Raw genomic sequence first — 18,024 nt, forward strand, 5'->3', positions numbered from 1 at the left:
TGACTGTGATACATGTGTTTTATTAGAAGTGTATAAAATAAATATATCTACTTTTTAATACAAAGCGTTGGTCAGCGTTTCCTTGTACCATAGTCTTGCAGGCCTATTGTGTAAACCCTGAATACTGCTCATCTCCCTCTTGAGATAAGTCTGACTGCGAAGCCTCAGCTACCAACTAAATCTTTGTGGTACAGACTGATACCATAGGGGATTTATTGCTCTCACCTGTAGTCCTAATCTTGTGTAGTGCTCCCTAAGGGAACTGCACAGGATTCTGCCTAACAGACACCGATGAGGAAGAGCTGGACATGCTTTCTTCAGCGAGGGCATTCCATGATAGGATTGCTGGGTTAGCTGATTACCTGGGCATTGTTCAACCCCAGAGGGAGCTGCCGGAATCGTGGGTACTGGTGGAAGTGCTCACCAACAAATCAGAATCCAGATCTGGCATCCCTTTTACAGAAGAATGTGGAGGCCCTTGTGAAAAGGGGATGGCTCAAGCCCCACTCCACTGAGCCAACAAATAAAAGGCTGGACGCAAAAATCAGGCAGGTGGAGGGAGACACACTGCTCTTGTCAGTGAACCCCCAGCCACTGTCTTCTGTCATTGCAGCGGCATCTATGAACGCCAAGCCCCAGACCTCCACCACGAGCCCCACAACTTCGGCTTTTCTGGCCAAGTCAGAGAAATGCTCAAATCCTACAGGCAGGAAGTCTAATGGAATGCAGGAGTTCATTTCAGGCAGGCCAGTGCCAATGCCATCCTGGCAACGGCTAACCAACAGCTGTAGAGAGAGATAGCAGACTTCTTCCCGGATCTTCTGGCTTACAAACTAGCCCCTTTCAAGGAAGGACTCGCAGAAGCGAAACTCGTGGCAAAGGACATCATGGAGTCCACAGTGGCACACGTAGATACTTCAAGCTGGGCTAACTTTGTGGCAACTGACATGAGCAGGACGGCATACTCGAGGCAACCATAATCATTCCTGATGTTCGGGAGAGGATCCAAGGCCTACCCTTCGCGGTCAGTGACTTGTTCTTTTCCTCCACGGACGTGGCACTTGTTAGAAAGAAGTGCAACTCGCAAACTGCCAAGTCCCTGGCCATTCTCACCAAGCCAGCGACCAAAACCTTCACGGAAGGCCACTCTCAATTGGACAGAGGCAGATCCTTCGGCAGTTTCTGAGGTTGCCAGTCCAGGCAACCGGACAGGTCACCCAGCCAACATGGGCAAAAATACCAGATGTCTTTGCACAAAGGCTTTTTTCAGTCCCCCCTCTGTCATCTGCCTCTGACCCAAAAAAGCAATGATTGCTCTTCTCAGGTCCACAGCACCCCAGTCGGGGACAGGCTGGCCCTTCACAGTCAAGCTTGGCACTCACTGACTCCTGGGTGATTTCAGGTGTCACCTCGGGTTTCAGACTTTGCCTGCCAATCCACCTTCCCCTGTCCCCTCCCTCCCCCCTTCCAGGACCCCACAGATCAGGACTCCTTTACTCTTGGTGGAGATGGTGGAGAGCGAGGCGGTGAAGGGGGTTTCTCTCCCTCAGCAGGGGCAGGACTTTTACTCCTGCATCTTTGCCATTCAAAAGAACCAGGAGGGCCTGCGAGTGGTCCTAGATCTTTGCTTCCTGAATCTTTACCTACCTCTGCAGAAGTTCAAAATGGTGACACCAGCGTTTGTAGTGGACACGCTGTGTGGGAGCGACTGGACGTGCTCCCTGAATCTGAAAGACACATTTGCATGTCCCCATAGTGCAGTCCCATCGATCCTTCCTCGGGTTCTGGGTCATGGGACTGCACTTTCAATACAAGGTGCTGCTGTTAGGCCTGAACTCAGTGCCGAGGTTATTCACAAGACTGATGAACGCGGTGGCCGCCCTGCTCAGGTCAGAAGGCCTTCATGTGTATCCTTACCTCGACGACTGGTTAGTCAGAGGAGGGGGTCCCCGGAGCAGGTCTGGTACTCAAATGACCAGACTCATGACTACACTCTATGAACTGGGGTTCTCAATAAAATTCCAGAAGTCTCAGCTCTGCCCTACACAAACTCTGGTGTTTCTGGGGCTGCTGTGGGACACTCAGAAGCAGATGGTGTTCCCCACGGGGGAGAAGGTGGTGGCGATCAATGCTTCCGTTGCTCACTTCCTCAGCAGAACAGTAACTACAGCCTGGTGGTACCAGCACCTGCTAGGAGTACTGGTTACATGCCTCCTGGCTATCCCCTACACCAGGCTTTGAAAAGGCTATCCACTGTTAGGACGTCAAATGACCAGACTCATGACTACACTCTATGAACTGGGGTTCTCAATAAAATTCCAGAAGTCTCAGCTCTGCCCTACACAAACTCTGGTGTTTCTGGGGCTGCTGTGGGACACTCAGAAGCAGATGGTGTTCCCCACGGGGGAGAAGGTGGTGGCGATCAATGCTTCCGTTGCTCACTTCCTCAGCAGAACAGTAACTACAGCCTGGTGGTACCAGCACCTGCTAGGAGTACTGGTTACATGCCTCCTGGCTATCCCCTACACCAGGCTTTGAAAAGGCTATCCACTGTTAGGACGTCGGAAGAATTCTAAAATTCTGTCTCGACAGGACCAAGGCCTTTTGCAAGACCGCATAATTTGTCATCTTTGGCGGCTCAACACCTGGACAACAAGCGTCCAAGTCTTCAATAGCCAGATGGATGACTGCTGCCATCCAAGAGGCTTAGCGCAGAGTCACCAAGGGGCATGCACGCTCATGCTATAAGGACCAAGGCAGCGGCTGTTGCCTTCCAACCTCACGTGCGGTGGCAATTAATTATCAGAGCAGAAACATGGGCCACTCCATCAGCCTTCTGCAAGCACTACTGTCTGCATACGAGTGCCGGGGCTGACGCAGCATTTGGCCAGGCTGTCCTCTGTAATCTGTTTCCATAGAGTATCTAGTATCTAAGCCCCCCCCACGCATATACATTTAGAGGGAAGGTGTTATTTTTCTGGTGAAAAAAGATTCCTTTCCCGTCCCTAGCCAGGGACGCCCATACAGTATGGAGGAAAGAGGACTATGGAGTACATTAGTCACTCCGGTGAGTAGCACTTAATTTTTACATATGGAAGGAAGCAAGGCGGCACCTGTTCTCCCATTCTGTCAACAGAATCCCAACCCCTATTAAATGGGTCTTGGCCCCCGATATGTCATCCCTCCCATCTGCCAGGCCTACATGACACGGTGGCCGATTACCTTAACAGGGAACTGCTCTCTTGCCACGAGTGGGAGCTTCTGCACAACCAAGTTCAACACATCTTCATGTGTGGCGAGTTGCAGAGATGGGTCTCTTTCCCATCAAGGATTACAGGAGCATTTGCCAGCAGGTTTGGGGAAGTCTTCACGTTCCCATGGGCCAGCACCTTTCTATATACTTTCTCACCCTGACCCCCGTGTCCTCTCATCCCATGTAGAGTCCTTCATGTTTTCAGACAACTGCTGTGCAAACTGATCTTGGTTGCCCCAGCCTGGACGTGGCAATTTTGGTTCTCGGAGCTTCTCAGTCTGTGGTCGGCTCATCCCATCAAGCGGTCTCCACTCTTCATCCTTATTTCCAGGGACAAAGGAGCACTGCAACACCACAATCCAACCTCAGTCAATTTGATGGCCCAGCTCCTGCATTCCTAGAAATCTGACATCTCCTCTTGCCTCAGGATTGTCAGAGTGTTCTCGTAAAGGCTTGAGCATCTTCCACGGTTTCGTGCTACATGAGCAAGTTGAAGTATTTCAACTACCAAAGGGACTGATCCCTTTCATCTTGGAGGCTCAGGACGTATTGCCATAACTTCTGTCTCTGACCAGTGGTTGGCTTGCACATTTTTCGTTAAAGGTCCATCTCGTAGCAATTTCAACATTTGAGGCTTGTGGATCTGCTTAAAATCACATGGTTGGGGCAGAGTATTACATGACTTGTTTTTGAAAATCAGAAAAGGGATGTCAACAGGGCATGTTTTAATACTATCCCTACTGTGAGGTATACTGTACCCATGGTGCTTCAGGTGTTGAGGTCCTCCGATTTATTTTTTTTCCTGCCATTGTGTTGGTCGCTTTTTGCGACGTTCCCGTTTTGTAGTTGATAGTCACTGAGCCTCTAATAATTGTAGAATAAAATAACTTGTCATATCTCGCCTTCAGCAGGTTCGAAGCCTCCTGTGACTCGACATCTTCCTACCATCCAGAGATCCAAGAGCCTCACCAACGGCCTACCATTCTCCAGGCTTTGTTTTACCATCCTTCAGGCTTTAGCCTACGCAGTAGGGAGAGTCGGGAAATATATTTCTAACAACTTTTAGAGAATGTCTCAGTTTATATTCTCCATTAAGTGTTACATCTCACTCCTCCAGCACTTAAAATGGAGAAACCTCCTTATAAATGTTGCCCGTCGTGCAGTCGAAAGTTCCCCTTGAAGGATGCACCATGTGTGTAACCATTGTCTCCCTCGAAACCACCAGGACACTACATGTCAAGTGTGTAGCTCTTCAGGCCCAAAGCCCTTAAGTATTGACCGTCAAAGCGGTAGGAAGCCTATGCGATGCAAGCGGAAGCCTCACTGGAATACCCAGCTAGTGCAGAGAAATCTGAGGCAGAACAGGACAGTCCTGGCACCGTAAGTTGCGCAGGGCAGTCATCCAATTGGGAAATGAAGTCTTCCCAGATGCCCGTCCCCAGCTCCGGAAGGCTGGCACACCGCACTGCTATGTAGGCTTCCTCTGACAACAAGTCAAACATTTTAAATTCACGTCGGGGGTGGCACATAAGGCATGGACGCATATAAAAAAACACAAACCCCATCCTACACCACACATTTCGACACAGCCTTCGAAAAGTGGTAAAGCGGTTGCGGAACCTGTCGCTTCAGCAGGTACCTCTGCGCCTCAGAAAACCTTTTCACCCAGCGCTCAAACTTAAGCGCACATTCCTAAACTTAAGCCTATGCTGAGCAAAAGTGGTTCCAGGCCTAGGATACCTCTACAGTCACCAAACCAGCCTTAGTAGCTGCCGAAACAGACTGTTTTGGCGCCTGTCAAAACACCAAGCTCAGGATCCACGGGATCCACCTCCCCCTTTGTAGAGGCACTTCAGAAGAAAACGCACATATGGCAAGAGGAGGAAATTGTTTTTCCTCTCCAAGACACCCGATCTGGTAGTCCCTGGACTAAAGATACATTTGAGAAAGCATGAACATGATGGCTTCGTTTATGAAGTTCTTAGAAAAACACCCTATAAAACTCACACATCTCTCCAGAGGAAGGGGAACCTCCATTCATAATACCTAGATTAGCTCTTATGAGAAGTCTTTGAAAGAACTAGATGATGAAGATGCCTTTATAGAAGATGACCCTGGCACAGACTCTGATGACCTAGATGATTATACAGTCCCTTCTCCAGATGTAAAAAATTACCCTGTTTCTCCAGCTTGGGGTCTGGCATGGATTCACATGCTCATGAATACATTAGGACAGCTCGCACGTGGAGGAGGCCTGTGCGTTCTGCAAGGACATGTCCTCCCGCTCCATGAAGGACCGTCACAAGTGGCTCGCCAAGTAGCTGGAGACAAAGAAACGATGAGGCGCTTTCAGGCCTGGCAACAGTGCCTGAGAAGAAGGGCGTCGAGGCCAGGCCCTACGGGAAGGACCCCGACGAGGCAGATGGGGAGAGCGAAGAGGGAACCGACGAGTAAGGGCAAGGCGGTGAGGAACTGGCGCCACTTCCAACGCTCCCGTCGCAGCCGCTGCCACCACCGACGGACAGGTCGGAGGACATCCTACTAGCTCTGTGCACTGAGATACGAACAAGGTTGCCCACGCCACAGACGGGCGATCCGGCACCTGGACCTTCAGAGGATCCACCAGGTAAGAGAAGATGAGTCCATCCTCCTCCACCGTACCAGCCATCCCCTCCAGCCCCACCGCCGAGGGACGAGACGGTGTCATGATCTCTGCTTCCAAAAGGTCAGGGTTTTCCCAACTCCCTTGGAAGCAGATCCATAACCCAGGTTCCGAGTGCCAACCAGTCCCAATTGGGACCTTTTGGACCCAGTCCTGGCGCCAGTGGCACCAGGCTCATAAATATGCCCAGTCCCAGCATAATGCTTGGGTGGACTTACCTGCAGCAGACCATGCTGCTTACTTGCCTGCCAGTTGAGCCTCTGATCCCCTTCTGTTTGGAACTACTTTTCCTGTTGGGTGGGGCTGGAGCCACTCCCTAGATTCAGAATACTGGAACTCTTCTGGAAAGCAGGAACTCTTTTCTTACCTAGGCGTGGCTGTGGAAGGAGACACCGAAGCACTACAGGAGGCTATTTAAACCACACCCGGTGGATGAATCTTGCTTTGCGTTATTCTGCAACCTCTGCAGCAGAACGCTCATCGTGTCTTCTGCATCCGGTCCTGGGCCTAAGGAAAAAGGCTTACCATCCTGAATCCAGTCTTCAGCAACACCTATAAAGACAAGAAAGAACAGGTTAGCATTCCGGCATCTGAAAGGCAAAGGTTTACCATCCTGAATCCAGTCTTCAGCAACACCTATAAAGACAAGGAAGAACAGGTTAGCATTCCGGCATCTGAAAGGCAAAGGCTTACCTACTCTTTGTGCGCTCCGGAGGTCTTCACACTGCATTCTGGCATCTGAAAGACAAAAGCTTACCAACTCTTCGCACGCTCCGGAGGCCTTCGGCGCTGCATCCCGCATCTGAAAGACAAAACAAGGTGCGTTTAAGACATTGGGGAACTTTAATACTCACGTGCCATTACTCCTTTCCACATCTAATCCAGTGGGTATTCCGGCACCCTGCAGCCGCTCCGAACTCGTACCTGCAAAATAAAAAGACAGTTAGAGCGCATCGTGAAGCAGGCAACAAGCGCTTACTTACGTGCTTCCAGGCGCTTCTATTCATCACACGGGCTCCATCTTCAACTCACTTCAGCCCGTCATCCGCCATCGCCGGAACCCTGCAAAACAAGAGACATCATTACTAAAGACTTTACAGACATTTGAATGACTCGAAACTTACCGTTCGTGCAGTAAACGACGGACAGCAGTCCTCTGAAGTCAAGAGGCCTGCGCTACCTATCCAGTGAAGAAACTGGTTACAGCACCCTGCCCCGAGGCAGATGGAGAGCTCGGCATTCACTTACCTAAGGTGAGAGCGTTAACCTTTGGGGGTCTACAGGAGAGGAGAAGAGGAAAGAGATAGGGACACCCCAATAACCCCAGTTCATTAACCCCTTATTTTCTATCTGCAGACATCTTACTCTACACGTCAGGCATACAGTGCACAGAGGTCCAGCCCAAAGAGCCAACCGGGTGCTACACATCACCTTTGAAGATACGGTAGTCGCCCAGTCAAGACCGGCGCCTCTGCGAGAATAAGGTGAGCGTTACAGACGGAGCCGGATACGGCGACGACTGGTACAGACGGCAGTGACGACGATGGAACAGGGAACAGATCTCCCGTCACCGGTACCCAGGGCTTCTCCCCTCGACGAGATCGGCTCCTTCCACGCTATGATCTCAAGGGCCTCAGAGCTGTTCCAGCTCAACCCTGAGGAAAGGGGGAAGGAGGGATTCCTTGATCAACGACGAGTGGCCAAGAGGAAGACTGTGCTTTCGATCCTGCGCTTGGACGACATTTGGGACCAAGGGCTGTCCTTCTTGAAGAACTCGGCCGCGACGAGGAGAGACCAGTATGAGAAAAAAATAGCGGGTTCCAGACTCTGCAGCGAAGTGTCTCAGAGAGCAGCCGTCCCCGGACTAGGTGGTCTCGGCTGCGGCCAGGAAGAAATCTGCAGGGTTGGCGGCATCAACCTCCACTTCCCCACCGGATGGCGAGGGAAAGAAACTAGACGCCATGCGACGACAGATCATCTCGTCTGCGACGACCATTAAGGCGGGCAACGCTCTAGTCATCGTGGCCCGCTACGACAGGGAGCTGTGGTTTAAAATTGCCCCGCTCCTGGATTTCCTCCTGACAAGAGGGTGGAGGCCCGTGAAAACCTTCAAGAAGGTGGGGTGGCATCAGACCATGCCATCACGGTGGCCACGTACATCTCTGACACATCCGCAAGAGAGCTAGCACACCGTTGGTTACCTCAGAAGCTCCATTGGACAAAGAAAGCACAAATGTATACACTCTGGGGACAAAGGTTACACGGTTGGCTGTGATCCAGATGCGTATTGGTAATAATGCAACCCTTATGGCTAGCTTCAATAGAGCACAATGGGAGCAAGTTAGTGGGGTAAAAGAGCCTCTACGCTAGCAGATTCTTAAAACTTTAACAGAGGGCAAGCAAATGACATTATCAAAAATTCCCTTTACGCGGCAGATACAGCAGGAAGAGTTGTAGCAGAGAGAACTCTGATCAAACGGCAGGCGTGGCTCAGACATTCTGGGTTCGAACCTTAGATTCAAGCCACAGTTATTAACATGACAGTAGAAAATAAAATGTTCTATTTGGCAAGGCAGTGGATGACGCCCTAGAAACAGCCAGAAAGAAGCATGAGACCTTGAAAACTGACTTTGCTAATACACACTTCATGAAGGGAGGATCCTACGGCAACAGAGGCACTTTTAATGAGCAAGGATATGCTAGAACGTTAGCCCAGTCCAGCTATACATCGGGGGCTGGCACCAGCTCATGGTACGCCAATCAGGGACAACTACCAACATTTCAGTCCTCTTTCCAAAGACAATTTAGGCAAGGGCTTAGTAGGTGTAGAGGCCAAACCACCAGAGCTTTGGCTGCCCCCACCAAGCAATTACTATCTGCTTCATGTCCCCTCCCATTTCACCCCAGTATGGGGGACGAGGTCACATTTTTCAATTTGCTCACGTATGGGATGGGCTCACATCAGACAAGTGGGTATTGTCAACTCTGAGACTGATATTGCATGGAGTTTCTACAAGTAGTGCATAATCATACTTGAAAAAAATTGGAACATTTCTTTAGAACACCACCAAATCCTCCAAGCAGAGATGGACGCTCTTCTGGAAAAAGGGGCCCTAGATCTGGTCCCTCTGTAAGAGGTAAACAAGAGTATTGTGATGAAACGCAGGTACTCGCCCTTTCTCCCCAATGGAGTCTCCCCCCCCCCTGTGAGGCTAGAGAGGTGAGCCTGCTCCGCAAAACCCTCCCTAGAGGTTGAGGCAAGTGGGACCTCGACGGGAGAGACTCCCCCTATGGGGACAAGGACTCAAGTCCCTGTGAGGAACTCCCTACGCCGACGGATTTAATTGCATACAGGGGACTACCGGAGAAGTCTAGGAATGTGGAATCCTTGTTGTCATTGCAAGAATAAACCCAATGGCATGAGAAAAGGAAGATGTCTCTTCAATGAGACACGCATATATTTAACTGTGCTGAAGAGGTGAGAGGATCCTGATGCACAGGGGCAGTCCCCTGACATCATTACGACAGCAGGAGGAGGAGCGGAAGCTAGTCATGGATCCCGCAATTTTTGTTGAGAGAGTGCGTGAGAAAGATGCTGGAGAACCAGATGGGCAGATGCAGGAAGAGTAGACGGAGAGAGAAGCAAGCAACCTGGTGGTAGTGTGAACACAAGCTGGACGGGGTGGGCAGGATGCCCCAAGAACAGCACTGATGCCACCCATGAAGGAAGCGAAGCTCACTTCCAATAAGCAGCAGCACCGGTGTGGAATAGTTTGACCCAAGAATGTGAAGACAAGAAGCCGACCGATAGAGGGAGCAGTCCTGAACAAGAGCCGAGCCCAGCCACCTGCCCCTACCAAGTAAGATGTACCTGGGGGACAGTGAGAAGCGGCATTCCTGTGGCATATCGCTATCACCCAGAGAAATCACGTCCCAGTCACACGAACGAGAAAGCAGGGCTAAAGTTATGTTATGTGGTGGGAGTTGGAGGCATAATAAAGAGTGACCGACCGATAGATGGATGAGACTTATATGTAGCTATCATCTCGTCCCATTACAAAGGACGTGTTTTCAAACGCACAAGTCAAATAAAAAGTGAAAAGCTTAGAAGAGAAGGGCTGAGTTTACACAAGTGTTGCATGACCAATAAACAACGGAATACTCAACGCAGAGGTGAAAAGCCTAGAAGAGAGGCACTTAATAAGTACGGCTGGGATATAACCAGTCAGATCAGAGACATAAGACTGAGGACTGTCATAAATCCTGCGGAGTCCTCACAAAAGCCATATCTAAAGTCTCCTCCCAGGTGGCCAGAGAAAGGCAGACACTGCCTGATCCTTACCCTACGAGTGATATTAGCCAGGAGGAGAAGGGTCCCAAGGGAATAGGAGGACTCTGTTGGATGAGGCACGGTATTAGTCTAACTTGGAGGAAGAGATGTCACTAATGCGAGAATAAGTAATGACTTGTTGTCAGAGGGAGGTTTCTTGTTCTAAAAGCTATTCATCCTGGGTGTTGTGTAATCTGTCCTAATCAATCATTTATCAGACAAAGCTCCCCCTCAAAGTTGCCTACATCTATTATTGTGAGAACTCTTGTAACCAACAGGAGGAAGTTGGGTGTGGACATCAGGACATTACCATCTTAGGTTCTCCAGCATGAGGTCTGGCATGGATTCACATGCTCGTGAATATTCACCATTGTCCGGCTGGGAATCCTCGGTAAAAAGAAATAGCAGTTTTGATTTAGCTTGAAAACTGCATTTCTCCTCTACATTAATCACTGTCTTTTTGGGTCATACTGCCCCCATCCAATGACAGTCGTCTCTTTAAGCTCCACCCTTTCAGATTTTTGCCACGTTTCAGTGTTGGGAGTCCTCTTATCTTGCTCTTTGAGTTCTTCGACTATGTTGAGTTTTTTTCAGATACATTTGTTAGTTTTCTCTCCGATTTGCTCCTTCGTTGATTGGCTACCGGCTGCAGGGATCTTTTATCGGTAAAGTTCTGCTTTATCGCCAGATCTTTCTTCAAGTTTGGAGGCCCAGGCTTGGACCTACTTGACGCCTTCCATGATGTCAGAATAGAATAGAGAAGAGTCTTTTCAAGATATGCGCAAAATGTGGACTATGAAATGTCTACGTAGAGGATCAGCACCTCAAGTGCTTTTATTGCCTACACCCAGACCACGATGAGGAAGGATGTGAGATTTGCCATGGTTGTTTGGGAAAGATGAAAAACTGTTGCAGCAGGCAGGCGGCGCGGCTCAAGTTGAGGAAGGCCTTTGACTCTGCCTCCAGGCGCAGTCATGCCTGGCAGGCTGGTCCCATGAGCGTGCTCCCTCTGAAAAGAGATTAAGGTCCTTTTGAGGACGCTCCTTCCCTTGGGGGCCAAAAGAAGGACAAGCATCACGCTAAAGATTCTGCTCTGGTTGCTGTGGCTATGGGACCCAGTTCGGGATGGACTTGTTCCCAGTCTACATCCTGGCCTCGTTCCTAGTCTACATGGTTAGCCCGCCAGTTAGGGGTGCTCCTTCTAAGAGTAAGTAGCTGACTGCTTTGAAGCTTTGATTGTCGTCCTATGACAAAACTACACAGGAGATGTCCTTGAGTGGCTCTTCCCGTCCACCGTAGACGAGGCGACCTCCCTCGTCGACCAAGACCACAACGTAGTTGACGACTGCTTCGTCTTCCAGGATATCACTCATCGTCGATGACCAGAACTACGTCGTTGAAAGGGGCCTTGCTATTTTTGTGGTCTCCTCCACCAAGACAACAGCGACCCTGCGAGCGGCCTTACCTCCACGGCCTACGGTTTCGGCAGTGGCTCTGGTGACGGCCACAGCTTACGTGCCTGCTCATGCACCCATTATCGCTTCTTTTCCGAAGGAGTCTGGTAGGACCAAGAAGCTACCTCTTACTACGGTTCCAACCTATGCAAATGAGGATGTCCCCAATGTGCCAAGGGATTCTTCGAGGGAGTTTGCTCAGATCTACACGTGCTCTGACTATGACAATTTACCCGAGGGCTAGTATTCGGACCACAAGGGAGGCTTTGGGCCCAAGCACATGGCAGGATCTCTGCTGGGTGAGCCTGATTCACCATCTAGCCCAAGCATCCTTATGACCCTCCACATGTTGGTGTCAGTGCTGTAACAAAGGATGCCTGTTACTCCTGTGCCTGACCCGGCTCGGAGTCCTACGAGGCTGCCGGACAGAAGCTTTTCAAGGCCAAATCGTAAGCCATGGCTCCCTTCAGGCGCGAGCAGTCAGTCGATGTCGCCGGCCTGTGGTGGAGGAGACCCCGCACTGACACCAGTACGGATTTTACTGCGATGCATACTGACGAGTCGGATGACTTTTTCCCGGCAGATGGGGAGCCGCTGGGTGGCGACAAGCCCACCAGAACTTGGCCACCGGATGAGGGCGGTTCTTTTCATGTATGAACACTTCAACTTGGTACCGGAGGAAACGAAGAAAGAGAGATGTCTTCCAGCGCTGGGAGTCCAGACGGAAGTCCATCATCTCGATCCCTCTGCTGGATGTAGTCTGGGAGAAAGGTTTGGCCCTGGTGAAGACTCTTAAGCACCGCTCACTCCAAAAGAGAGAGGCTGGAGAAGAAGTAGTGTCCTGGACTTGGCCCCCAGGTGCGTGAGGTCCCAGCCTTCTACTGACTCTGTGGTGTTTGCCGCCGCCAGTAAGCGTTCGTCGTACATATCATCTTCAGCCATGGTGTATCCAGACCAGGAGGGGATGAAGCTAAATGCTGTGGGATAGCTCATAATTCACACCGCGGCCTCCACTGTCAAGGCCGCTAATGCCCTGGCCATTTTAGCTCGCTATAACCGGGATCTATGGTATGAGCTCGGGCCCATTCTGGACTTCCTTTCCAGAGAACAAAAAGGACGAGGTCCTGGCCCTGTTCCAGTAAGGAGAGGTGGCCTTGTATCATGGCATCTGGACATCACGAATGCCGTGTTCAGTCAGATGGACAATGCAGTGTTGCTCTGACGCCAATGCTGGCTGAAGGACACTAACTTAAGGGCGGATATTCAGTCCACGGTTGTGGGCATGCGCTTTGATGGGGACATTCTTTTTGGCAAGTCTGGACGAGTCGCTCCAAACAAACCAGACTGATATGGTGTGCTTGCTTTGGACATTTTGCAGCAAAGGAGGTTGACGTCCTTTCGGCCCTCAAGAGGCAAGTCCGGCAAGTTCTCCAAGGGGTATAGCACCCCCTGTCATCAGCACTCCCATTCCATGGCCCAGGAAGCCTACCAGGGCTGTTCACAGGCCTATTGCAGCAGAGGACAGCATTGTCGCCCACAGGCCAGGATGCAGACGCCAAAGCATGCCTGTACAGGCCCGGGATCAGGGCTCACACTTTAGCGTGCCAGTGGGAGGCCGGCCAGCAAACTTTGTCGACAATTGGAAGACCATCAGCATGGACAGATGGGTGCTGGATGTTCATCGGGGGTACACCTTGGAATTCCAAGACGGGTGTCCTTGCATTCCTCCTGTGGCGCATCAAGGACTACACATGGCCCAACTGCTGCAGGAGGTTCAAGCCATGTTAAGGAAGGAGGCGATTCAGCCTGTCCCCCAGCACCTCCGGGGCTCCAGAGTCTACTCCAGATGCTTTCTGGTAAGGAAAAAGTTAGTGGCTGCCCATCCTGGACTTAAGACGTCTCAACAAGTACTTGAAATACCAGAAGTTCGGGATGGTCACGTTACAGCATGCGCTCAGCCACCTGTAGGAAGGGGATTTTCTGGCGACGTTGGGGTCTGGAAGATGCTTACTTTCACGCCACCATACACCCGAAACATCTGAGGTTTATACATTTTATTGTCCAGCAGCAGCACTATCAGTTCAAACCGTTGGACTTGGGCCTGATTTCAGCCCCACAGGTGTTCACGAAGTGCTCGGCTCTGGTGGCGGCGCATTTATGTCTCAAGGGCATCTACGTCTACCCTTCTCTGGACGACTGGCTCATCTGCCCCCACTCATGCATTGGCAAACCAGCACACAATGGAGACCATCTGCTGACAGAGCTCGGATTCTCCGTCAATTACTCGAAATCTTCAGTGGATCCATCGCAGAACGCTCTGTTCCTGAGTGCCCATCTCAGCACGGTCGCATGCCTGGCTAGCCCCTCACAGGAGAGGGTGACTGGCATCCTGGGGAAGGTGCAGCGCCTGTCTGCGCAATCCGCAACGGTACAAGCCATCAAATCGCTTTTGGGCATGAGGTCCTCCTGCGTCCACCTCGTACCTTTCAGCAGGCTGCAGATGAGGCCTCTGCATGAGTTTCTGGATGCACAGTGGCTGCAAGTGTCGGATGCTTGGACAGACGAGATCGCCTTTACCCAGGAATTCCGGCAAACTCTACGATGGTGGGGAGTGCGTCCGCATCATCTCACGGCAAGGAACTCCGTTCCAGATCCGGCCATACCAGGCGACGGTCACCATGGACACTTCGAGTGGTAGGGGGCTCACACCGGGCCATTGCACGCCTGAGGCCCCCAGCTCCTGGAGGTAAAGGACCTTCACATCAATGGAACTTCCTGGAACTCCGGACGGTCTTCTGGGCCGTCAAGTCATTCCTGCCGTTTCTGTGAGGGACGGTGGTGAGGGTCTTCATGGACAACACCACCAGCATGTTGTACATTCAGAAGCAGGGTGTAACGCTGAAACACCGAAGTGTCACTTGTTTGAACATTGCTGGTTGCGAGCGGTGACCGTCCCATTGCAGTGCAGGAGTCCCCAGAAGTCCTCCCTCTTGTCCCCACGACTGAGGCCCAGGAACAGTCAGATCTGCAGAGCTGCACAGGAACAGGAGCCATCTGCTGCACTTTTTCTTCAATCCAAAGGTACTGTAAAGTCTGAGAACTTACCTCTTGTTGTAGAGTTTCTTGCATCTTCTACTACTCGCATGCCTTATCAGCTTGTGGCCTTACATTGATTCTTCTTTTCTTCAAAGACTTCTAAAACATTGTGCAAATACTTTTCTACCTACCAGAAGTGCTTCAGCTCATATAGACTTTTGCCCATTGTCTTTCGCTTATCCTGTTCTACTGAATGACTCTGCTCATGGGATCCAAATGTTTTTGCCTGCTTAAGAATATTTGTGATCTCTTGTTTGTTCTAATGACCTTTTCCCTTGACCAATTCCTAAAAATGTTCTAAATGCTACAGTAAGATATTAATGTCCCCAGCACCCTAGCTATTGAAGTCACCTGAGGGTGTAGGTTGTGACTTTGGGCCATCCCAAAGGGGTCTTTACTGATTTAGAAACTTAAGCGTGTATAGTTTTGGAGTGTACTTGTGTGTTGCTTTTATAGTGCTCCCTTCTGAAGAAGGCTTTTTCTAACCGACTGATTAATAATGGTTTATTCAAGAAACCTTGTGCGTAAGTGTTTATTTGAATATTTGTCGCTGTAAATCTCTGTATAACTCCCCTCCAGCTCACATTGACCCCTCTTGAGATAAGCCTGGCTGCTCAACACGCTACCAACCTGTGTATTACAGACCTATACCAAAGGTCGGGATCCCATTGCCAGGAGGTCAGGGTTGTTGTAGTGCACCCAAAGGGTACTGCATATAATCGTGCCTAACAATCTTAAAGGAAGGGAAAAGGTTGCAACGACAGCAGGGCTTCATGAGAAGAGCCTCCTACAAACCAACAATAGTTTAGGGATCCCAAAAGAACAGGGGAGAAAGTATAATGTTTGAGGGTCCATAAAAAGGCCCCCATAAACTCCAAAATAGGAATTCTGACTTGACAAATAACTTTATTTCGCAGACTATATTTTTACCTAAATATTTTTTGGGCTATCCTTGTGTATTTATCTAAAGTGTTTACTGTAGGTTCAAACCAGTCACCTCTCCTGCACTGTTTTTTGGGAGCTCTGGCCATTCCATAACTCATAGACCGGAACTCAAAAGAAACCTGTAAATCCAGCAGGATTGATATACATGGTCCCTAGAAATAAAGCACCAAGAACAATCTCCCTAACAAAATTGCTTGCTCTTTATTCAGTTTTTATTGTATTTTCTGTTGCATCTTTCCCGCTCATCTCTCCAACAACTATGGACCGGTTTACACCAATAGATCTAATCTTTTGTTTTGGATACGTTTGTTCGGTTTTCGGTTTAATTTTTTTTGGTTTGTAATGCCGAACAATATTTGTCATAAAATCTGTACTTTAGATACATGAAGGCTTTGAAGAAGCTCGGAGTGAAACTGAAACATGTGTAGACCAGGCATAAGCATCTATTGAATATTCAGATCTATTATACTATCTGTTCAACAAGGTCACCATTATTGATCACTGTATATAATTCACTAATGGGAATAAACAACTTTTTCATACACTTACTATTTCAGGAATCTTCTTGTAATACTAGCGTATTGGGTAACAAGATAATTGTTATCACTATGATTATTTGCAATTACGGGTATTTTTCCAGATCAGCGGTAGAAACCCTTCTGCCAGGTTTGCCCCAATCATTTATTTATGTATATGTGTGTGTTTTACAAAGTCTTAATATTCATTAAAGGGGGGGGGATGTAATTTGCTTGTGTCCATACGATGGGCCTTGGTTACAAGTGATTTGGGCCTAGAGAAGATTGTGGCGGACAAATTCCTGGAGTTGTTTGTAAATTACCTTATCCTTCTGTCTTTAGTGAACGAGGAAAAAGCATTTGTGGACATTTTGAAGTCTGGCCACCTTACAAAACTACTTTCAGATGATCTCACCTCTGATATCCGCTCAATGCAGGTGCAGAGAATCATTTCTGCTGTTTCTGAGCTCATAGAAAGACTGAAATCTTACCGTGAAGACTGTCTAGCAGATAAACACAAGGTGAGTTTTCTTCACATTGCATTCGTTACACATTGGTTTATTTGTGATCATTTGAGATTAGGTGTAACTGTTGTCACTTCTGTGTAACCTTTCGTGTTGGAAGGGGTTGCCAGGGCTAAACATTTGATGCTTGCATGGAACAATCTTTAAAACTAAAACAGCAAAACAGCCCACTGATTCTTTTATTGCAAAATATGCAGGCCAAAATGGCTACACTTCTTAGTCCCGAAAGTATTTTCTAGTCGCATAATTGGATAGCAACTTGCAAAGCTTTCTTTTAAATACGGTTCTGATTGATACCTGTTCAAATTGCTCAACTTGCTGTGTAGAACCTTGACTTTTCTAAGAAATGTCTGTGCCCAGAGCAGAGAGCTCCATAAACCCCTGGTTCAAATCCTGCCAAGGGCTCAGTTTACTTCTCATACTTCCATTTTTATATGGTTGTTGAAAGGAATACGATTTAGCAGTGTAATGGTAACATCTGATGTGTACAGTACTAATTATGTGAACATCTATGGTGGAAAATAAGTTGTTTTGTGTACAATGTTATATGTTGAAACTTGCTAGCAGTAAAACATCCTTTCAAGGCTGTTAACCTCTATTGGCACCAATGGTCATCAATGTTCATGTATAGTGTAATCGTTTGGAAATTCATCATGTTTGCAACATCTTTATTTGCCTGGGATTGAATGGATCAGGGGGATTGTGTGGTGTCAAAGTGCACCACTTGGGGGTCAGCTATATAAATGGCTTTAATCCATACTAGATTTGTAAATGTATTCAAAATACTAATTTTGCTGGTTTGATAAGTGACCAGACCGTCCCTTGCTGTTATCCTGGTCCTGTAAAGTAAAGTCTAAAGTATTGAGACAAGTTCCAGACTTTTCAGATATTTAAAATGAGTTTTGCTTCTTGTTGGGAAATATTTTCTCATTGCAGCTTCCGCTCCATTGAAATCGGCTTAGTCGCCGATCCCCACTCCCCCACACATATTTTTGCTTTCATCCGATTCCTGTGCTGACTTTTGGAGGTAAGTAATGGCTTTTTGCTTTAGTTTCTTTGCTTAGATAATCTGTTTTGGAGGCACTTCCTAAGGCGTACCAATGCAGGGGGATTCTTTTTAGTTTCTTAATTTTCCTGCAAGATTCTTTGTTTCTTTTATGCTGCACACATCACCTTAAAGTGAAGGATGGCCAGGGGTATTGTGTATCCCTTACATTTCTGTTACTTTTAGGATGTGTCCAAAAT

General features: G+C 48.8%; 1 protein-coding gene across 3 annotated transcripts in view; it reads left to right on the forward strand.

The window, feature by feature from the left end:
- MDN1 (midasin AAA ATPase 1) overlaps nt 1-18,024 on the forward strand; it is a 2,688,524-nt gene that overhangs the window by 2,358,723 nt on the left and 311,777 nt on the right. For all 3 annotated transcript variants that reach the window (XM_069606482.1, XM_069606484.1, XM_069606483.1), the window contains exon 82: nt 16,598-16,776. In XM_069606482.1, the coding sequence (XP_069462583.1) occupies nt 16,598-16,776 (179 nt within the window). The remainder of the gene's footprint in view (nt 1-16,597; nt 16,777-18,024) is intronic.

This window comes from Ambystoma mexicanum, chromosome 4p (genome assembly GCF_040938575.1).
Source record: "Ambystoma mexicanum isolate Mex_15411 chromosome 4p, UKY_AmexF1_1, whole genome shotgun sequence".
NCBI classification, from domain to species: domain Eukaryota; kingdom Metazoa; phylum Chordata; class Amphibia; order Caudata; family Ambystomatidae; genus Ambystoma; species Ambystoma mexicanum.